This window comes from Lepidochelys kempii, chromosome 4 (assembly GCF_965140265.1).
Source record: "Lepidochelys kempii isolate rLepKem1 chromosome 4, rLepKem1.hap2, whole genome shotgun sequence".
NCBI classification, from domain to species: domain Eukaryota; kingdom Metazoa; phylum Chordata; order Testudines; family Cheloniidae; genus Lepidochelys; species Lepidochelys kempii.
The window spans coordinates 53,510,423-53,533,717 of NC_133259.1; the positions used below are offsets into that span (position 1 = coordinate 53,510,423).

Consider the following 23,295-nt stretch of genomic DNA (forward strand, 5'->3'; position numbering starts at 1 on the left):
TCCCATAGCAAAGGTATGAGGAGGCACTTTTTCCTTACTTCCCTGTTAAATGTTACTGTAATCTGGACACAAGCCCTCTCCTTTCCCACTTGTCATCCCTTAGGATCAATGAAGACACGTGCCTCTGAATGTACAGAGGTGGTATGTATATTGTATGAACTGGAATAAGGAGGCACCAGAACAGCACAGCGTGGCTTTAGACAGAGCAAGTGTAGAAGTGCATGAAGCAGAGATAGGCAATAAGGTCTGCACTCGGAGACCTTTGTTGGATCTGTGCTTACACAGCTGTATTGCCAAAAAATCGGTTACAGGTAAATATTCTCTTCTTAGGAACTATTAGGAACTACTACTTTCTATCTATCCAATGCTTTGATCTCCGTCATGATCGTAACCATAGCACAGATTCTGCTTTTGCTCTCCTCTGTTGAGATCAGGGTGGATAAAAATCAATGATTTTTTAAAAAAAAATTAAAAAATCAGATTTTTTTATTTAAATTGGATTTTTTTGATAAAATGCTTTTTTAGGGAAAAAAACCTATCTAAAGATAGTTTTAATTAAGATACATTATAGATCAAAGATATCTCATCATGGAATAGGGATTCTAATTCTAATTCTATAGTATGAGACAATATATTCATGTAATATTTAAGAACAGTTTTGAAATGAGTTCCAATAGTTCATGGATTAGGGACCCCATTGTATAGGGTTCCAGGGGCTTCTGTATAGATTATTTAGGTTAATCTTTCTATCCACCCAATGAGACTCAGTGCTCAGTCTAGAAGATACCATCAGAGATGCTTAGTTTTGCAGTTCTCAAACTGTGGATTTCTGTCTCCAGAGATAACATGCTTGTTAACAGCAAAAAATGCTTTTAAATAAATAAATAATAAATCAAGGTGAGAAATAACAGACCTCAACCCTATTGTCTCTCTGAAAAATTGTGTACACGGAGTCAATCCCTTACTTCTCTCTAAAAGCACAAAGTTTCAAAAAGTTTAATTAATAGAAGACTGTTGGGGGCGGAATAGATTTGGACAAAGAGAAGAAGTCTGGAGATAAATGTGAAAAGGAGGGGACAGATAGCAGAAACAAAAGTGAAGCTGTTTGAGCAGCATATTCCAGAAGTCTTGAGGTCTTTCTGAATGTAGCTTTCATTGATTTGAGATCTACCATACCATTCTCTCACTAGAAGGAAAAACCTATAATGGCAGCAGGTTCTAAAAGAGACCCAGTTTGGGAATAAGAACCATTCAAGAAATATATGTTTGCTGCTGATGTTTTAAAGAAAGTCACACCAGTGAACTGGTGGAAGTCACTTAAGCATTTGGATTCAGAGACAGTTGAAGTGATAATCTCACTTTTAACAGCAGTAGCTTCTTCAACTGGTGTAGAAAGAATATTTTCTTCCTTTGGACTAATTCATTCCAAACTGAGAAATAGTTTGGGACCTGAAAAAGCAGGAAAACTTGTTTTTCTTTTCCAGATTATGAACAAATAGGAAAATGAAGGTGAAGACGACTGAGTTAGCTGCAGAAGCCAATATTTTAAGTTTCTCATGTTGACCTGGCTGACATAGTTGATTAAATTTTTGTTTTGTTTTTTAAATATTTCATTTAACTATTTTAGTTAAAAAATAATTTTAACAAAAATAAACCTGATTTTAAAAAACTTGAATGTTTAACTAAATTCAAAAATTCATATGCTTGTTTTGTTAAAATATTATATGTTTGGTGTTGAAGGAAAAATCCAGAATACATAACGTTGTTGTTTTAGTTAATAAAACAATTTAAATGTCTATCTGGTGATGTTCTCCTTCTAATACAGCATGGCAAGAAAATCCTCCAAATATTAATGATTAACCTATTGAACTGGAGATAGTTCACCTCCCAATGACTTCATAAATATCTGCTTCAATTACCTTTGGTAAATGAAATAACCAAACAATCATTCATTTTCTGATATAGCTCTAAAACTAATCTGAAAAGTTTTCAAAATAAATCACTTAAAAAATGTACAGTATGTACCTTCTAAAAATGAAACCTACATCTATCTCTGAGTTGTGAAGAATATGCATTCAGGTTCTAACAACCAACAAGAATGCACTTTTATGTAGAAATCCATGATTAAATCAAGTCTTCCTGACTAGTGATTTAAACCAAATCCACCCTGATTGAGATGCTAAGGTATGTATTGCTGTTTCTGAATTTCACTCACCTTTGCTCCTCCCACTTCAGTGTAAAGCGAACTTGGCTGTAGACCTTGCTCCTGGCAATCTAACTAGGACAAATATCCAATCTGTGACATGCTGCAAAGGTTCTTGGGGCACATAGGACTGTGAGTCACCTTGTTATCACCCTGCCTCCAGTATTAGGGAGTCTTGCTTGTGCTTAACTGGGTGTCAGCTCCCTGACCCCACCAGCCTGTTAGCACTCTCCTCTGGGCTATGCCAGTCCTTACTTTGCCTTGCAGGTTAACAATAGGTGCACCCCAGTCCACGAGTTCCTTTGAAGTATTCCCCTGTAGTGCCCAGCCCCTTATCCACTGATCACTCACAGAAACACCAGGTCTGCTGTCCCCAATGGAACAGTACCAGAGGTGAAAGTAAGCTGGTACGCCCTGTAAGAGCCGGTGCACTGTACTGGGGCAGCCTGGCTTCCCCAGGGGGCAATTTAGAGGGCCTGGGGCTCCCAGCAGTGGTTGGAGCCCCAGGCCCTTTAAATTGCCTCCAGAGCCCCGCTGCTGGAGCCCTGCGGTAGCGGCTACAGGGCTCCGGCAGCTATTTAAAGGACCTGTGGCTCCCCTGCTTCTACCGCCTGAGCCCTTTAAATAGCCGCTGGAGCCCCACCGCCGCTACTCCAGGGCTCTGGCAGCTATTTAAAGGACCGGGGCGGTAGAAGCAGGGGAGCCGCGGGCCCTTTAAATAGCCCCTGGAGCCCTAGGGTAGCGGGGGCTCCGGGGGCTATTTAAAGGGCCGGGGCTCCAGCTGCCTCTGCCGCCCCGGTCCTTTAAATAGCCCCTGGAGCCCCGCCGCTTCCCCAGGGCTCCGGCGGCTATTTAAAGGGCCAGGGCGGTAGAAGAGGGGAGCCCCGGGTCCTTTAAATAGCCCCCGGAGCTCCGAGCTGCTGCTGCTACCCCGGTGGCGGGGGGGGGCACTTACCATACAGGGTGGGCTGGAGCTGGCTCTGACCCCCTCAACCCCGCCCCTTCCGCCCTAGGCCCCGCCTCTTCCGGGGCCCAGAGCTAGCCCCAGAGTATCAGTAAGTCACTCGACTTACTTTCACCTCTGAATAGTACACACCAGACTGTATGATTCAACTCAGGATCAGTACCTTGCTTAATATCACAAGATTTAGATGTATTTACAATGAAAAACAGAATAAATTTATTATCAAAGATTCACAATTCAAGTGATAATGAGGAAGAGTATTGGAAACAACTGGTTACACATAAAACAAAATCATAACACGCTTTCTAGAAACCAAACTTAACTGTCTAAAGAAGTTTATCTCACCCTCAAAAGTCCTTTGCAGCTTTTGAACAAGATTGGCTGAAATCTTGTTTTCATGTATAGAAAAAAACTGCCTGTTTCCTTCCTAGGTGCAGGATAAGGGGGTGTTTTCTTTGCCTTCTACACATATCCCCAAAGTTCATTGTCTGTACTCAGAGACACTATACCCCTCTCCCTCATGGCTTGTTGTTCCTGAGTGCTGCTTCTCTGTTCACTCAGCATCTCTCCAATAACTTTATATATAAAGTTACATCTATTTCACAATGGTATTGATGACCAGTGTGACACTGGCTTTTATTTAAGACCTCACATGGCATTCCTTGGTGAACAGAATGTGCAGACCAGAATCAGGACTTTCCTGTAATCCCCTTGCCAGCTGACATTAAGGGGTTCTTGGTCACACATGCTCAGTGCCCACTATTGGCATCTATAAAAGCACACTTGTTCCTCCCACTGCTGCTATTGGATCTTTGAGAGTAACCTTATTTCTTTACAACTTTCAAAGGCCACCTTCACTTTGTAGATCTGTCCCAAACAGTCATGGAAGAAGAATCAGCCTACCATGGCCCCATGACAAACTCCCCAAGAGAGACAATGCATCTCAGAACTGAGATCTTGTCAGTCATCAACAGTGCAACAGAAAAGACTTCCCCAGCTCCCCGAGACACATATTGTGTCACTCATGATGAATTCTCTGACATCCAAGAAGTCAGCGCCAATCTCCATGTTCCAATTTGTTTCTCTAAGTACAGATTCTGATGTCCGTCTTATAAAAGAAGTTCAGGTGGTGAAAACTATGAAACCCCTTGACTCAAACCATAGCTCTACATGCTACAGTGATGCTGAATCAATCATGCTAAGCTACGTCCATCATTCTGAATAGTAGTGCAGTAGTTCCACTTCTTAACTAACTTGAAACAGACCTTGCACCCTCCATGAATGAACAGACACAAAGGCTCTTTTAAGGGCTGCCACATAATCCTGCAAAGGAACTATGTCCATATTACCCCTCACTAATATACCCAGTACCCAAAGGAACTTTCCTGACCTTTGCGTTAACTTGAGTGTAGATAACTTGAGTTAACTCTGCAGGGAAGACACAGCCAATATCTTTGTGACATGAGACCTAAGCCTCCGCTAACTATGGTTCAGACACCGTCCCTAACTCCTGTAGCCCAATCTAAACCTTTTTGTGCGTGCGCGCATGCGTGAGAGAGAGAGAGTGTGTGTAGAGAGTAAGGGAGGACTGGAAGCACCTGCTATAATTAAAATGAAATGTAGGCGACAGTTTGGTTAGGAATTTAGTTTGTGGAAGCAACGTTTTCCCTTATTGAACACAGTATAAGGCAGATCAAACATTAGGTCTGGAGCTCACTGATTCTCCCAGCTGGTGTTATTGCTGCCAAGAATGCAGTCTTCAAGGACAGATGGGACAGTGAATATTCTCCTAAAGGTTTAGACAAAGACTCCATTAATTTGGTAACAACTAGATCTATATAGTTGTTGGTAGGTTTACACACAGGAGGAAAGGTGTAAATCATTCCTTTCAGAAATCACTTAACTATAAGATGTATGAACAAAGAAGATACTTAGATGGAGACATAAGCTGATATGGACATTGGATGAACTTCGAGTGAACTTAAGACCAAGCCACACTTTAAAGATAAAATAAAATAATAAAATAATAAATAATAATAATACATAGCCCAGGATAGGAGAAACCGTAGCAGATGCTGAACCATCTGTTTCTGGACAGTCCCAATAAAAAACATCTTCCAGTTTATTGCATAAGTTTCCCTTGTAGATAGCCTGTGACTTTGCAAAAGAATATGCTGCTCCTTCTTAGTGCGCTCATGGTCCAAATCGCTTAAGGTTTCCTGATTCATGCTGTCAGCTATGACAGGAATTCTAAAAGAGCCAGGACTCAAACTGGACTAGAAGGACAAGGTATGAGAAATGACATGCCCAGTCAGGCAGTATCCACAAACCTGTTGTCCTATTTTATCTTCTTAATTATTTTCAAAAATCAGAGATAAATGCATTGAATAACACATTGCTTTAGTCCAGCAGAAAAATATCACTTAGGGAACCAACACCTCTTCCTCATCTGGAGCAGAAGTGATGACAGTTGATGTTCACTTTTGTCGTAAATAAGTAAGTAGTATATCCATGAAAAAATGTTCCAACTTCTGTATCTATCACTTACTATTCACGTTGGACACTGATTCCATTGCACATCATCTGCAAGGACCTTTCCTGGAAAATGTACAGCAACAGGAAATATCTGATAATGGATGAAGCACTTCCAGAATTGAACTGCTTCTTGACGTAACAGACTGCTATGAGCTTTCACCTGTTGTTTGATGTAATACATTTCAGTAGTGTCATCTGTCAGAACTTGGATTATTTTCTAGCCAGTGTGCAGAAGAAAGGCTTTGAAAACCAGGTCAATTGCCCTTAACTACAGAATTTTATACACAGCCATGGCTTTTGCAAGCTCTCAAATTCTTTTTATAATCAGGTGATTGATTTAAGCACCCCATCCTATCCCTTGAGGCATATATTACAATTACTATCAAATGTTCTTAAGGATGAGCTGTTCTACCCTTTATAGTTCTTTCCATATGTGAGGGAATCCCTAATTTCCCAAGGAATGGTCACTGCAGACTAGATGTTGTCTAACTGAGGTAAGTAGAATATCCTTAACCCCTACTGCAGGGGCTTTGTCCTGAGTCTGGCAAACAAAGTGATTTAAATGTGCAAGAGACCATGAATCCTAGAATCCAAAAGAAAAATACCATTCTTTGTTATTTGTATTGCAGCAGTGTTAGAGGCCCCAACAAAAATTGGAACCTCACTGTGCTAGATGCTATACAAACACAAGAAATAGACTGTATTCGCCGTATGGAACTTCATTCTGTGTATTAATTAAATGGGATAGACTATCTCCATAAATCGGTCCTGTCATGAATATGCTGTACCTGTCATGTAATCAATGGTGGCTCTCATAAAAGATGTCTTTGGGGTTGGTATGCATGTTGGTTTATCAGACCCACTGACTGAAACATATTTTAATAAGAGAGTATATTGTTTGCAGAGCAACACGTACTCCTTGGGCTGATTGGTGGTTTTTATCAGTCAGTCAGTCAGTCAGTCAAATATGGCTATGAATCCTCTGGTGCAAGTGGGCTTCCACTTCCACCAGACACTTGATGAAGATTCATAGTAGTCCAAAACGGTGCACTTTGTTCTAATAGTGGTCTTTTCCGATACAAAATCTTAGCTACTTCCTCCATATTCCGCTGAAGGATGAGTGGAAATATGCATCTTTGAGTTTGAGAGCCCCAAACCAATTCTGTAATTCTAGGAGGGGATTATAGAAGCTGACATCTCTATCATGAGCTTGAATTTGCAGACTCACTTCAGTTTTCTTAAGTCCTTCATATTGGAACCAAACAGTAAATCTGATTGACACAACCAACGACTGCGACAGAATAACCTTCAGAATTTAACAATAATGCAGGCTCAACTAACTACCCTGCTGCTAACAAAACAAAAAGCTAATTGGAAAATGCAATTATGTGATTGTTGACAACAAGTTAATATGAATATGCTTGATGAAGGGAGGAGCAAAGGGTATTCCAACTATCTTGTCTGTGGCAGTTGGAAGGAACTGAAGGCAATGGAACTGAAGATTATTAATTATATAATTAATATATAATATTATATAATCTATATAATTATTATATAATCACACTGCTTGGTCTGTTCCAGGGGGAGCATGTGTGCCGCTCCAGCAAGTATAGCTTTTCAGAGGGTTTTCACTTCAAAATCAAGGGCATTTGTTTGCCTCAGAAGCTGGCAATCTGTACAGACACTTGTTGGAGAAACATTGTTCTAAGTGACAGCAGCATGTTCCCCAAGAGTGCACTAAGCACCAAGAAATCAGTGAAGTAGTATGGAAGCCTTCAGAGTTAAATTATTTTGACACAGCTGAGTGGATAGGTAGAAATTCTAAAGTTACCAGTGTTTTAAGATAGGGACATCTTCTGTTAAAGTTTTAATAAACTTTTTTAAAGAGATTGGGAATTGTGTTTAGATAGCTGACTTAGCTGTCTGTCTGGTATGTAACAGGGGAAGAGGGAGCAGAGGTTTAACTCAATGGCATCCTCTATTGGACGCTGCCAAAGATACGATTTGACTAGCAAGTGGTCCTATGTTTCTACCATTTCTTACACTTTAAATTGTAATTCTCTCAAGCTGGTTTATATATTTGGAGGTCAAGCTCCCTTTTATCAGAATTAAATAGAATGCTGAAAACCTCAGATTTAGCATGTAAATATGTTCATTATCACTAAATGTAGTTCTCAAAGTGAGCAGAAACTCAGCTGATGAGTGCTTACTGGGGTTTTTTTACAGTAGAAAGGAGCTCCATTTGGTTCATTCACCATAAAACTTTGGAAAATTAAGTGTTTTAGAGGAAACAGTACTTTCCAGTTAACTCATAAATAGAAATCTGTATAATGTAAATTAATCCTTAATTGAGAAAACATTTATATTTAAATCTTCTGAGAGCAGAAGGATGAGGTTTTGCCCCAATGTCCTCATTGTTTAAATGAGTATAATGCCTATTTGCCTAACTCACTGAGATTTTGTGAACAGGGTAAGGAACCAAATAAGTGCTAAATATTATTAATTATATTACTAATTATTATTATTAAACCTATATTTTGTTCTCAGCTCCTCCATACTTCCTGTGTGAATCTGGGCAAATTGCTTAACCTCTCTGTGCCTCAGTTTTCCCCAGCCATTTTCATATCTACAGAACAGAACTGTGGTTTGTGTTTATTTAAAAATAAATAAAGGGGCACCCATTAGGAAGGCACTTGGGTACCTAAGATAAATAAAACCAATCCAGTTCCAATCAACACACCATAACAGACCCCTCTGTTTGGAAACCAGTTTCCTCAGAAGCCAATCTGCAGCAAGTCAGTACGCTTACATTAACTGTAATACATTAAAGACTTTAAACATGTACTGACCTTGTAAGAAGGGTTTAGAATGAGGCTTATTGTTTGTAAAGCATGTTGAAGCTCACAAGTTGAGAAGGTACCATAGCATTGCAATTTGTCTTATTATATGGGATAACATTAATTTTTCACCAGTATGAAAGTTCACAAAATAACCATATTCTAACATGAAAATAAAAAAATCAAGAGGCAGTGTGGCCAAGTGAAATTGGGAGCGGCGGGGAGGGGGTGGAGGGGTGAGAGGAGGGGCAGGAGGGGACTCAGGAGACCTTGGTTTAATTTCTGGCTCTGCCACTGATTTATTTGGACAAATCATGTCCCCCCTTATGCCTCAGTTTCCCCATCTATAAAATGGGGATAATGATATTGACTTCCTTTGTAAAGTGCTTTGAGATCTAGATAACAAACACTAGATAAGAGCTAGATATTACCATTATTGATAATAATGATTTGTCAGACAAATGTAACTCTTCAACTCTATGCATATCTATAAATATTTTAGAATGTGTATTATTCACACAATAGAAAAGAGCTGAAGGGCTAATAGAGCAGTCACATTCGAGGTAGGTGAATATTGAAATACTCTACCTAGCTGACTGCTAAAAAGTGCCCTGGCTATTCACTCCCACATGCTTCAAATGTCTCACATACCGGTATGTTACATATCTTGGACCCGCTAGGATTTTATGTTGCTAATAGAAGTAGGACCTTTTTAGAGGCAGTACTTGCGAGACTTTGACGGTGTTGGTTAACACAAGGATTTCATTTGAGGAAGTACTGGCACGGCTAAGATGGCAATATATCAAAATGGTGATGGCCACTGTAGCTTTCTCTATATGATGGGGTAATGTGCTTTAGAGATGTGTTAGTTCTAAAACACACTAATGTGTTGTGCATTAATTAGATTGTGTAGACCCTGATGGTTTGCACTAAAGCCCTAGTGTGCTTTAATATAGTATTCTTTCAAACAGCACTACATTAAAGTCACCAGAATCTACTGAACCGATTAAGGTTCAATGTTAGTGTGCATTACCCACCATGTAGACAAGCCAGGTTTCAGAGGTAGGTCAGGTTGTCAAGGCACTTGGCTAGATTCATCCTAGCAGACTTAGGGAAGCTCACTGCACTCCAATGAGAATTTGACTGCCACCTCCATGGATGTTTCATGCTGGGAAAGTGCAGCTTTAGTACCCACAGAGAAATTCAGTGCTGGCTGCAGCGGGGTATTTGCAGGACTGATACCTCTACTCAGTTGAGTTTCCGGCAGCAACAAAAATTATTCATCAATGAATTTATACTGCCACATTGTAACAAGGGGGTGAGGCAGCATCTGAAGTAACAGACTCTCAGACCTTTTAGGCCTTTAGAGATTACAGGTGAGAACCTGTGCTGCATCTCTTAAATATACTTATGCTTTGGAACTGAGATATTGTTTGAAGTGGAAACGTGATTACAGTATTTTAATAAGCTTAATAATTAGTTTAATGTATTTATAATCCTGGACTTTAAGATCTGTGGGGCACAGCCCATGTTCTTGTACTTATCTGTATAATGATCAGCACAATGGGGGCCTAAACCTGATTTGAGTCTCTGGGTTCTACTGAAGTATGAATATGAAATAATAAAGTAGATTTGAAAGACACTGTGGCAGTACAAAGGTGATAGGAGGACAATCTAATGGTATACTCCATTTGGGGGAAATGAAAGTTTGTCTTCCATTGTTAAAAAGTGGAGATCCAGGGAACGATGGCGTAAAGTCTGAGCTATTTATACAATACCCAGTGTGGTGATTTCCTGCTCTTACCAAATGTTTAATTCTAACTGAATGAGTAAGAAGTGCATTTTAGTACAACAGTGGAAAAGAAATGTACTGCTGTCGGAAACTGACCAGGAAGAATCAGCTGTGAAAACAGCTAAGAGACTGTTACGCAAAGCTGTTTCTTCTGGTTCATATCCCTTCTTAGCATTTTTAGCACATAGGAATACCACAGCACATGGATGCCAAAACAATCCAGCACAGGCACTGATGGAAAGAGGACCAAAACCCTGCTACCAATGAGGCAAGACATTTTGCAGCCAGAGGGATGGGAACTCCTCTGAGAGGAGATGGCCAACAATCAGAGGAAGTGGTAATAGAGTACAACAGGTCAGCCAAAGACTGACTGGGCCTGGAGACAGGCACTCCTGTGACTCTCCATCCATTTGAGACACACCAGAAGGAATGAACTAAAGGGGTTGTGAGTAGTGCAGTGGTACCAAGATCATACAAGATGATTATGCAAGAGGGACAAGTAAGCTGAAGGAACAGGAGACACTTACGAGCCAGCAGACACCACACCGAGAGAAAGCCTACAGAGATATAGAGATCATCACAGAATGGAGAGATAGAGAACAATCTGGAGGCCAACTCCTCAGACAGATAGTTTGCTAGACTCGGAGACAGGTGACAGGAAGACAGAAAAAGGAGGCGTGGTTGCCTGTTGAGGAGATCAACTACCTCATAGACAATGGAGCCAGCTGAGTCTGTGATAAAGGGAAGACTCCAACATAGGTATGTGCTATCAACCTCTGCCAAAGGCACATGCGGAGTGAGCCTGGGTGTCAATTATTTGTTTTTAATGTTTATATTAATATGTTTGTAAAATAGAATGGTGTTTCACAATTAGGGTCCTATGTAAATCCCGATTTCATGGAGGGCATGGAAATCACAAAAATGCCCCCAAACTGCAATTTTTAAAATATTACCTTACAGTGCTGTGCACATGTCTATGTGGAAAACAGACTTCTGTGTGCAAACTTAGACAATGTCAAGGATGGAATGAATTACCAGAAAGCTTAGTCAGTTACAAAGAGGAAATGAACGTCACCTGCAAATTTAATCAGTATTCTGCAGATACACTGACTAAAGTTTGTCAATGAAATTCATTCCATTATTAAAATTGACTACGTTTGCTGAGTTACATTCATTCTGTGCACATTTTGTAAAATTCAATACTTTTCCATTTACACTGTCATGAATTTTCTTTTAAAAAATAGTGATTTCCACAGGGCCCTAATCATGATCAATGGAACTGAAGTCCATATTCCATGCTGGGACTGTTATGAACAGGACACTTGGGGAACTGGAGAACAGGTGCAGTAACCTGGAAGCAACTCAACCACATGAGCAGAGCAGTGCACAGGGTTTAATAAAGTTTCTCTTGTTCAACTTAACCTTTATTTAACTTCATGCTGCATTAATGAAACAGGACCTGTAACTGTTATACTTGAAGCTCAAACTCTGTGGCAGGTGAGAGTGTTCACAATTGGATGGGGAGTCAGTGGTAGTGTATACTAGCCAAAAGTAGTTAGGAAGCCCTTGCCTTAAAGAAAGAAGACTAAGGGAAGAGGCACTATGTTTTACATTTGTCCATCCAAGTAATCTATGGATCCGATCTTGCCCTCGTTACTTAGGCCTACTGAGTTCAGTTGATACTGTTTAACTCAGTAACTCAGATTTGGTTCACCACAGGAACTCTCTGTTTCAGCACAAACTGTGGTGTGTAACGGAACAAATACACACGTGCATGCCCTTTGCAGAAGGGATTGGGAGCGCATCCCGTGCTGTGCTCTGAGGCTGAAATGTGTAGAAAGGATACCTTTTAATTCTATTGATCCCAGCACAGCTTTCCTGTGCACAGCCCAAGAATGAGAATCGTGCCCACCTGCAACTATTTTCTCCTAATGAACAGAGGGTATATTTCCACTTGGGGTGAGGGGGTGCAATTCCAAGCTGGGGCTAGCTTTCATGGAGCTAGCATGCTAAAAATAGAATGTAGCAGTGGGACCAGGCTAGCCACCCAGAGCATTGACCCACTGCCACCCTCCTAGGCACATACTCAGAGTAGCTAGTCCCTCAGTTTGCAGTGCTGCAGCTACCATTTTTAGCTCTCTGACTCCATGAGAGTTAGCTCAAGTATGTCTCCTCCAGCTGGGAATCACACTCCCCAACACCCCCCCCCAGCTCCAAGTGTCCACTTCCTCTCAAGTTCATTAGGAGCACACTCTGCCTCAAGAAACCCCTGGTGTTATGTCACTTCTTCAACTTCAAACCCAGGGGAGGGATAGCTCAGTGGGTTGACCACTGGGTTGAGCATTGGCCTGCTAAACCCAGGGTTTTGAGTTCAATCCTTGAGGGGGCCGTTCTGTGTGACAGTTGTTTGGGGGAAAGGGATAGCTCAGTGGTTTGAGCATTGGCCTGCTAAACCCAGGGGGTTGTGAGTTCAATCCTTGAGGGGCCATTTAGAGCTCTGGAGCAGAAATTGGGGATTGGTCCTGCTGTGAGCAGGGGGTTGGACAAGATGACCTCCTGAGGTCCCCTCCAACCCTGAGATTCTATGATTCTAGGACAGCTGAGAAACTGAGGCCCAGAGCAGCACAGTGATGTGTCCAAGGTCACACAGTGAGTCAGTGGCACATCTGGGAACAGAATCCTACTCTTGTGTCTCCCCTGCGCTGACCGCTAGACCGCGTTCTCCTGGGGAAAAGAAAAAGCTCGAGCTACCTGGCTCCTGGTGGCTCTGTGCACGCATAAGGAGTTGGAGAGGGTGGAGCCCCCGGGGCAGGACCCAGCGGCGGTTAGGTGTGGGATGCAGGTTGGCTCCGTGCTGCTGCACTAAGATGCGCTGGGGTCCGGCTGGGCGTTTGTCTGGGCGGCTGGTGCAGCAGGAGCGGCCAGACTTGGTCTGTCTCCCCCGTGGTAATGTGGGGCGCTGGGCTCAAAAATCAGCAGGCTCCGGCTCTAGCCCGGACCGCTCTGCCCCACTGCAGCTGCTGCCGCGGCACCCCGCAGCCAGCCTGAGCCCTCCCCTGCAGGGCAGCGGGCTCTCGCGCACGTCCCCCCCGCCCGTTCCCCCCTGTTCCCTGGCCCGTTCCCCCCCGCCCGTCCGCTTGCCCTGCGCGCGCGCCAGCGCGCGCCTTCCCCCGTGCCTCTCGGTGACGTGAAGGGGCGCGCGGTGGCAGCACCTCCCCGCGCGCTGCTTAAAAAGAAGAAAAGAGGGAGCGAAACATGAGAGCCGTAGTGAGCTGCAGCCACCGCCGGCCGCGGAGGAGGAGGCATCACCCCAGCCAGGCGGCTGCTACTGTCCTACCTAGAGAACATCCTTTCTATGGGACAAGTGAGCTGCTGCCGCCGCCGCCGCCTCCCACTGCAGCAAGGGTGGGGGCCCTTGGCCCAGCTCTCACCACCAGGGCGCAACAGCACCAATTACTAAATCTCTGTCACTTGCACAACTTTAGCCCCACAGCTCCTGAGCATCCTCCCACTAAGCCGGTTTTTGTAGGGGGTGGGTGGGTGGGGGGAGTTCTTTGCCCTTTAGATTTTTTTTTTTTTACCATCATCACTCTCCAGCCCTCCCCCCGTTTTGGGGCTGCTGATTTCCTGCTTTGAAGCGCAAAAAGAAAATCCATCGGGGAGGGGGGGGGAGAGGTTTGGTTTGTTTTTTTCACTCACACGGTCCAAGGCATGATGCTGAAGATGCTCCCGTTTAAACTGCTGCTGGTGGCCGTGGTTCTGTGCTTCTTTGAGGGGGATGCCAAGTTTGGGGAGAGTGGTGCAAGGAGGAGAAAGTGCCTGAATGGTAACCCACCGAGGCGCCTGAAAAAGCGAGACAGGAGGATGATGTTCCTGGAGTCTGCGAGCGGAGGGGAGATGATGTGTCGTGGCTTGTACCCTCGCCTGTCCTGTTGCTCCAGGACTGACAGTCAGGGGCTGCTGCACGTTGAGACTAAGGTAGGCACCACATGAGGCTTTTTGCATGGATGCAAACTCACTGCTAACCTGCTGGGTGGTGTCTGGTTTGATCTAGCAACATGGGTTTGACCCATTACTGTTTGGGAGGGTGGAGGGGTCTGATCTAATAAAATAGAAGCGTTAAAGCGATCCTGGTTTATTTCCTTGAGAGTTACATAGACCTCTCTCCAGAGCTGTTCATCTGAAGGGAGGCTTAGTCAGTTGGGAAGGTATTTTTAAAAGAAAGTTCTCTCCCTCTCACAACGAAGGGTTTTTACAAATGTGCGAGTTTCCATGAGATCTTACAAATCTTACTCATTCAGATCGTCCCGTCTTACTCAAATCAGCAGCTCCGTGCACTGCTGCATGCTTATTGGCAGTGCCCCTTTCTCACGAAACATGGGCTTCAGGTACAAGGGGATGGTTTGAGAAGAAGAAAGACTTGAATGGCTTTTTTGGATTAAGTTTGTGCATTGGCAACAGTGAAACTGTGAATTAACTTGACGGTGGTTTCTGGTTTATTTTTCTGGGGGTAAAAAAGCCTGTACAATTTTCTCCACGTGTTTGGTCAGTAAAGGATTTGGATAGTAGATGGTGCTGGTGCATCAGAGCTTAGTGATCTCTAGTCAAGGCTCTTGTGTTACACACGATTACCTGTATCCGATGAAAGGGACTCCACTGTTATTGATCTCACACAGGATGGCATGAGATATTTGCCTTTTCACACTATGTGACAATGCATATGCCTAATTTAAAATTGAGTTGCTTGAAAAGTATCTCATTGGAATTTTAAAATATTTAATTTATGCTTCCTTTAGTAGCTTAATTTCTATGTATTAATGTGTTTGTGACTTCTCTAAGTTGTCCAGATATAATTCTGCAGGATCTTATTGGATAAGCAGGGCAATGATATTAAGTGTGTACACAGAGATGGAAATTCCTGAATAATGTCATTAAGAATCACTGCACGTGAAATAAACAATCAGGTGTCTTCTCTTCCCCTCCACCCCCTTCACTTTCCCCTCCCCAGTTTAGGTTTAATTAAGAATTCCTCAGTTACAACACTGTAGTTGTCAAGGTCTGAGAGACTCTTGGAAAACTTGTGTTTCAGTCTTGCTGGCCCAAGCATAATAAAAAAAAAATACCCAGCCTGAATCGAATTTTTATGCTCAGTTCACGGTAGATTTCACTCCATTCTCATGTAAACAGCTTCTACGAATCAACATATGTGTCTGGGTGGTATCTCTCACTTTGTTTTGTAACAAAAAGCCATATTGCATCATTTAATTTGCTCAAGTCATGCAAATAGGAAAAAATCAATAGGACAAAAAGGGGTCGACTTATCCTCCTCCCCACTAAACTGCTGCCCACACACAGAGTCCTGTTGCTTATGGCAAAAGAATAACAACAACACCATTGTGTTTGTTAGTTGGTTCACTAATGGGTGAAACTGGAGAACATCATTCTCCTTCAGTCCCCAGCTCTGTCCAAATGTTCATGCCTTTTGAGGGAGCATTTGTCCTACCCCCTCTATTCCCAGATGAGTGAGAACAGTCTTACTGCAGGTTTTCAGCTGCAGCTCTCTCTTTATTCTTACCATATGCAGCAGTAGTTTGAGATTCAGGGCAGATATATTTCTTCATGCTGTCCAGAGACAGTGTCATTAAGCTCCTGTGTGGTAATTCAATTAAAATACAAAATAACTACATTCAGATAACCTTAAGAGCCTAATTGAAGTGCACAAAAGTCAGACTCAGGACTGGAAAATATGTCCTTAACTCACCCTGTTTGTAATATATAGGTATTGCAGCACATATGTTATGTGAGATCACCCACTGTTTGGAGACCCCTGCAATAGTTGGTTTAATGTGGTGAATTAAAAATGGAGTTAAGACAATTTTGAATTTCCTAGTTATTGTGGGGCTTTGTCCCTTTGCATTTTTTGAATATATCTTTTGTTTAATTTCTTTGTTTTGTAGATAGTAATAAACAAATCCTTGAAGTGTATGAAGTTTCAAAACAATATACCATAACATCTATTTCTAAGCATTTAAACTTACCTTATAAATATAGATTTACACTTTTTAGTGGATATTATTCCAAAAGGTTTTAAAACCACATTATTTATCCATTAAATGTCAGTGGTTACAGCTTTCTTAAATCTGTTTTATCACGTAAATACATATTTAGACAATTTTCCAAAATACATGTCATTTATACTTGATAGAAGTAGTGACCATTCCACAAGAGACATTACAATATCATACAAAAAACTTGGAGGGAACTTTGTAAAAAGTGGGTTTTCAGCACTATATTACACAAGGGCTCCAAAAGCTGAACAGGTCTATAATGTGATATAGAGTCATATTAATCCACAGGATTGAGTGTCTATGCCATTAATAGGAATCTGAACATTAGCTTTTTCTATAGCAATTTGAGCTTGCTCAGCAGGCATTTTCAATTTCAGATTAGCTTCTTGGTTAAGATGCTGTGTGTCAGCCTTGAGACAATTTTATGATCAAATTATTAATCTGTCTTTATGATGACAACACTCCCAGTCCCTTAAGCACAGCAAAGCAGCAATAAAGGGCACTGCTTTAACAAACAGACAAAATTAGAATGTCTTTAGTAATATTTTTTGCATAATGTGGCATTTAACTCTTTGTCTTCTAGCTTTCTAGAATATCCCCATTTTACCACTAGGTTCACTAAAGCCAGAATCAAATATTGTGACACCAGAGTTTTTGAAGGTTTGCGTATAGCCTGATAGGCACAGAAGCCCTCTCTACCTTGGATGGTTTCACAGCCAAGGCTGTCAAGGAATGGGTGAAAAGAAATTGTTTTCAAGTGTGCCCTTTTACAATCATTTGTTTGCTCTGGCTCTTTCACAAACAAAGGCTATTGTTGAACACATCCAACTAAACAAATAACTCATCTTGGGGTCCCTTTAACAGCTGCCTTGGTACAATGATCTATTTACATATTAGCCTAAAATTGAAACTGAACTCTTTAATGACATAATCCAGCACTATAGTACAGAAGAAACATATGTTCAACCCAACAGCTGAACAACCTTGTAGGCATATGATTTTTAGAAATAATTGCTTGTATACCAAATACAGTTTAATGAAACATCTTAATTCACTGTCATACATTTTTGCTGTTAACATCAAACCCACACTATTTTTTGTCAAATAAAATAAACACAGGGTGTGCAAAACAGAGTGCTATATTACATGTATAGAATTTCTGTGTCTTGTGGGTGTCTCTGTTTCTCCCTCTTTTCACTATTTTTGTTGTTGATAAACCAGTCTTGTAAGCTGTACTTTCCTGTATTCCAGTATTTATCTTACCTTTCTTCTACCAGTCTTACTTGCCTGTGGATAGAGATTAAAGGATGATCTTACAGATGTTGTAAATTAGTCAGCAGCAGGCATAATCATTATTAGGCATGCTGCAATAATGTTTGGAAGTTTTACATGATTTCCACAGCAAACCACTGCAAATTTGATGGTTTCACATATAACTTTTAAAAATTGATACAGGAAATTACTTTGCATTTCTTTAAGAGACCAAAGATATGGTCAGTTTTAAAGGTAAAGGTCATTATTATATGTTCACTGAAAATACTGTGTTCTAAACAGTGTTTCAGCCTTGGGCTAAATCTGTTTAATTGACTTCAGTAAGGCTATTGATTTATTGAAACCAAAGCTAGAATGATGGCTCTATCTACCTTCAAATAGGTATTTCTACTGCAGACCTCACACAGAGTGAAGTTTCAACATCCTACTATGCTCAAATAGCATGAAACTTAACATAAAAATATTGTGCTTGATTTTCAGATAATTTATTGAGTCCCATTCCCTAATCTTTTGATTAGTTATTATATGACAAAGACACATTCCAAAAATTGAGAGATGGACTCAATTCCTCAAGGACTAAAAATCAAACCTCTCGTGGATGGCAGCTGGTCAGGAGGATTAGGATCCTTTTGTTTTAGCTTTAGCCATTAAAATGGAGGAAAAAATTTTTTACTTGTATATTAACTGAGCAATTAATGTATTTTCCACAAGGAAAAATAAATTAACTTTTGACTTTTTGTACCTTCCAATAGAACTATGGCAATATGCCTGCATCAGTTGTGGGGTTAATGAGGAAAACAAACCCAATATTTACCTCTCTGATTATTGACCTATGCTTCACCACATACCACTACCACCAACTGTATGCCAGAGCTTGAATGAGATTATCTTAGAGATGAAGACAGATGATTCTAGTGGACAGAGGAAAGCACTCTGAAGAGTCTGCAAACATGGTGTAGTTTCCTTGGTGGTAAATACATACTCAAAATTGGGCAATTTAGTCCATAGATTAAGAGTGCTCCTGGATTCCTCACTGATGCTAAACTCTCACATGTCAGCATCCACAGGTTGTCTGACCTCTGTGGTTGGCTAGGAGACTCTGTTCCATCACGGTGAACAATGGCCTGGTCTTTGTCCCTTCCCATATGGACTACAGCAATGCAATATACCTAGGCATGAAGCCATCAGGCTGAAGGAAATTCCAACTGGTACAAAATGTGTACTCAGCAGCATGGGCTACCGTATGCACATAAGACCTCTCCTCCACTGGTTTGCCATAGAAGAAAATCAAGTTCAAGATCTTGGTTGTTATCTTCAAGGCCCTCAATGACCTGGGCCCAGCATATCTAAAAGGATCAACTAAAATTCTAGGATGGAGACCGTGGCTGACAACTCTGCTGGTCGGGCATCATGAAACTTTCTACCATAAGGGCAAAGCTCATCTGTGCAGGAAACTGAGCTTTCTTGGGGATTAGTCTGAGACTGGAATGAACAGGAGGAACTAAGGGCCAACACTAATCTCACCACCTTCTACTCCAAGTGCAAGGCGCGCTTCTTCAGCTTTGCCTTCTCATACAAACGCGTATCAGTGTGTACACTTAAAAAACAAAACAACCCCATACCAAAACAAAACACTACACTGCGCACACAATTATCTTAGTACAGAAAGGACAAGAGAGAGAGCCAACTTCATGTGACTGATGTTAGTCATGTCACTTAATGCGCTGCTGGAAGGCACTCAGATACTATGATAATGATGGCAATATAAGAACTGTACAGAATAGACTATTTAGGGCCTGATCCTGCAGACTCAAACCAGAAAACTCTGAAATTAATGAGGATTCTACCAGAGAAGGCAGGCCAAGTACTGTTCTACTTACTGACATTAGTGGGTCCAATTGCAGCCAATGGGACTACTTTGAGTGACTGCTTGTTTTGGGGATCCTTTGGCAGCACATGGATGGGTTGTATAGGACATGATTAATTTCATTTTCCTGAAGAGGGCCTGGCTTTGAAAAGTTTGAGAAATGCTTCCTTAATTAAAAAAAATTTTAAAAAGTAGGTAGTCATATTCAGAATTAGGATTGCTGCTATTAATATTTTGTATGCGATTTTTAAAATGCCATATTATTGCTACTATTTTGTCTGCCAGATTTAAAATAATAAAAAAAGCACTCTCAGATACGTGGGAACAAAGTTATGTGATTCTCATCCAAAAATAAAGTGATGAGTTCAAAATTATATTACTGGCCTTAGGCATTCTGATGACTGATGAGCTGTCAAACAGCAATTATGCGTCAAATTGTGGGCCAAAAATCTCCATGCAAGTTAATTATTTGATTTACCTAGAGTAATTTAGCAAAATTACTGCATGTTTTCTGAAAGGAATTAATCAGTGTTCTTACAGTAGAATGAATCACCACAGAGTCCTTCACAGTGTGAAAAACAGTAATATCAAATCCACTCTGAGATCTGAGAACTTGCACGGTAGAAGCAAGATTGTATAAAATGTTTGTAGCATCACTTTTTAAAAAACAATTATATTAGAATTGTTTATAATTATGCTAAATCAGTAATAATGAGATGCTGTGCTTTATGTTCTGATAAGGCCTGATCCAGCTCACAATGGCTGCAGTGAATGCTGGATTGAGCCATAACGTAATTTTGGGTTGAGAGATCAGAAACCAAACCCTTAGTACCATGTGGTTTAGAATAAGTTATGAAGTGCATAATATTACAGACAAATAGTGAAGAATGTGCTGTTTTCCGTTAACATTTATTTTTCATGATATGCCGACATTGCACTCCCCAAGCTCTTGTGTTTACTTATACAAATTATACAGCATGGTGTAGTGCTTAAGTAAGTATTATGCATAATATATTGACTTCTTTCAGAACAAAGTTAAAATTGAATAATAGGACAGACTGTATGTTAAGGAAAATTTCATATTTTCTATTTCATATAAACAGAAATTACTGACAATCTAAGTCTTTTTCTACCAACAGTTTACATTGGCATATGCATGAATATAATTGCATTGAAAAGCAGAAAATTCAGAGGAACCCCTTTGAGAATTCAACCAAAGGAGGTTTAATAGTAAGCTCACAGTACAATCCAAAGCCTGCATATTTTATAAATACCTGGAGATTGTTTTTCTAATGTGTTCTGACTTTAGAAATTTAGTTTTAAATCTTTAGGTAACTCTTAATCTGAGCCTCTTATGCATGTAATTTAGACTTGGAAGTTGTATTTTTCAGCATCACCTATAAGAGAAGTGGACCTAGGGCCTGTTCCTGCAGCCCTTGCTTATGCCAGTAATCCTTATTTATGTGAGTATTCCCACTGATCAAGAATTACTCACACAATTAAGAATTTGCAGGCTTGATTAGTGAGAGTAAATTAATTTGCATTTGGAAAGAGAAACACTTGTTAGTACTCTAAAATCTGAGGATTTATTGCATGTGATTCTCTTTCATAGTAATAATTTTGCACTTAGCATGGTGACTTAAAATATGGCACTTTTACTGATTCATAACTGTACTGGTTACATTAGCATGATTTACTTACATTATTTCAAAGAATCTTTTTGTATAAGACAGGGAAGTAGGTCATGTATTTATTTGTCTCTGGTTTGTGGCTTGCAGATATTTTCTGTTACCAACAACACAGAATGTGTGAAGCTACTGGAAGAAATCAAATGTGCACACTGCTCACCACATGCTCAGAATCTATTCCATTCACCTGAGAAAGGGGAAGCATCTGAAAGAGAACTAGCTCTTCCTTTCCTGTGCAAAGACTATTGTAAAGAATTCTATTATACTTGCAGAGGTCAAATACCAGGTAAAAACTATAGCAAAATAATGGACTAAAAAAAGATGTCTAAATTTAAATGCTCTCTATTGCTTAAGAGATATTGGATCAGATCCTGCAGTCCTCCATTGGGAAACCCCCAGAGACATTAAGGAGTGTAGAGTCAGGACCATGAAGGTAGATCTTTCCTATTCAAGTGAATATTTGGGTTTTTTTCTTCCCAGCCTCCTCTTGAATTTCTAGAAAACTCAGTGATATATGTTATAACTTTTCAAATCACCAGAATAAGTTATTCTCTGTATTGAAATTTCACTTTGTTCACCCAAAGCATAAAAACAATTAGCGAACCATAAAAAAGCTCTTCTAACTGATACGCTTTTAAAAAGTGAAAAAAAAGAAGCTGTAGTATAGTGTAGGTAGTATAAAGATGTTGAATATTTAAGGTGTCCTTTCCTGGTTTGGTAATCACATACATTTTTGTTTTTAAACATATGCACCAGAATTCAATGCCCACTGAAATCAGTGGGAGTCTTTCTACTGACTTCAGTGCCCTTTGAATCAGTTCCATTGATGCTGTAAACAACATGGGACCAAATTCCACCCTTAACTGACACTGAAGGGTCCTGCCATAGTCACGTGGTTTACCTTGGCATAACCAAAAGCGGAATTTGGCCCATGGTGCCTGTAGCCATCACACAAATGACTCTTATCACCTTTACACAAGATTGCCAAAATGCCCTGCAAAGGTAGTTGCATTTTTAAAAAGTTAAAATATTGTCTTAAAAGATTATGTTAAACAACATCATCAGTAATTACAGGACTAAAACATTTATATAATTATGATTGCCCTTTCTTCAACTGTTCCTCTCTCCTTATCCAAACACTGTTGGCACCACAGAAAAAAGTTGAACTAGTAGGATTTTTTTGAGTAGTGAAATTTAAAAGAAAATAATGTAGTTCTGAGTTAGGTAAGATCATGACAAACTTGCGAATAATCATTTATAACATGAACAGTTCTGTAAAACTGAGCTGTGTAATAGGTATGGCTTTAAGTGGGCAATGCTTTTATTGCTTAGGTACAGTATGTACTTTGTTTTCTTTGAACTCACAGGGATGCAGGACTTTTCTGTAGTGTTCTCTTATTGACTTGCAAAAACATTTTGAATAGAGTTGCTTTTTCCCTTTGGTGTGGTTTAACATGTATCTAAACCCATTCAAATATGAAAATATTATTATTGTCTTTATAAACTACAGAGATGTTTCTAAGGCTTTCTTAAACCAGCTGTTTCTTGCTCTTTATCACATTCCCCAGAGCAAAGCAGAATAGATCATAGTTGCCAAGACTGCCTGCCGAGCAGAGATAACAGAGTAGATATTGTAAACGTTTGGCCCATCCTGGAAGCCACCACAAAGAGTGTTTTTTTTAAATACAAGTTTGTAACTAACCCAAATGATGAGTATATTCTGCTGAACATTTACATCATCTTTTCATTAGAGTCTAAGTTTCCGAGAAAAATGCTCTATAGGGAACAAAAGTTAAGGAGGGAGGAGGGGGCAGAGAGGGAATGGGCTGAGCAGCACAGGAGCTACACAGCCTCAGGATCCTCACTCCCCAGATCAACATATGTGGTGATGAATGACAAATTTATTTTTCTACAAAGTTTGTGTATATGTAAAACTGCTGAAGTGCATCAAGATGTCAAGTGCTTTTTGTGACCACCCAGGTTGCCTTGAAAGATAACCAGATGAAAGCATAACTTTAGCACTGGACAGAGCACTGTGCTTTGCAGGAAAGAGCTTACAAGCTAGCTAG

At 40.6% G+C, this 23,295-nt stretch overlaps 2 protein-coding genes across 6 annotated transcripts in view; one reads left to right on the forward strand and one right to left on the reverse strand.

Annotated features, from left to right (window-relative positions):
• The window catches only part of ANAPC10 (anaphase promoting complex subunit 10), a 301,756-nt gene that overhangs the window by 24,671 nt on the left and 253,790 nt on the right, over positions 1–23,295 (reverse strand). Inside the window, exon 6 of one of the 4 annotated variants that reach the window (XR_012158581.1) lies at positions 16,467–17,686. The exons of 2 other annotated variants lie outside the window; for them this stretch is intronic. Coding sequence is in view for 1 of the 2 variants with exons in the window: in XM_073341257.1 (XP_073197358.1) it covers positions 17,654–17,686 (33 nt within the window). In the remaining variant the exon portion in view is untranslated. Of the gene's footprint in view, positions 1–16,466; positions 17,687–23,295 lie in introns of those variants that run through there. One more of the 4 variants, XM_073341257.1, reaches the window with a different exon arrangement.
• The window catches only part of HHIP (hedgehog interacting protein), an 87,372-nt gene continuing 78,114 nt past the window's right edge, over positions 14,038–23,295 (forward strand). For both annotated transcript variants that reach the window (XM_073341236.1, XM_073341234.1), the window contains exons 1-2: positions 14,038–14,309; positions 21,317–21,512. In XM_073341236.1, coding sequence (XP_073197337.1) covers positions 14,043–14,309; positions 21,317–21,512 — 463 coding nt within the window. In that variant the 5' untranslated portion in view covers positions 14,038–14,042. The remainder of the gene's footprint in view (positions 14,310–21,316; positions 21,513–23,295) is intronic.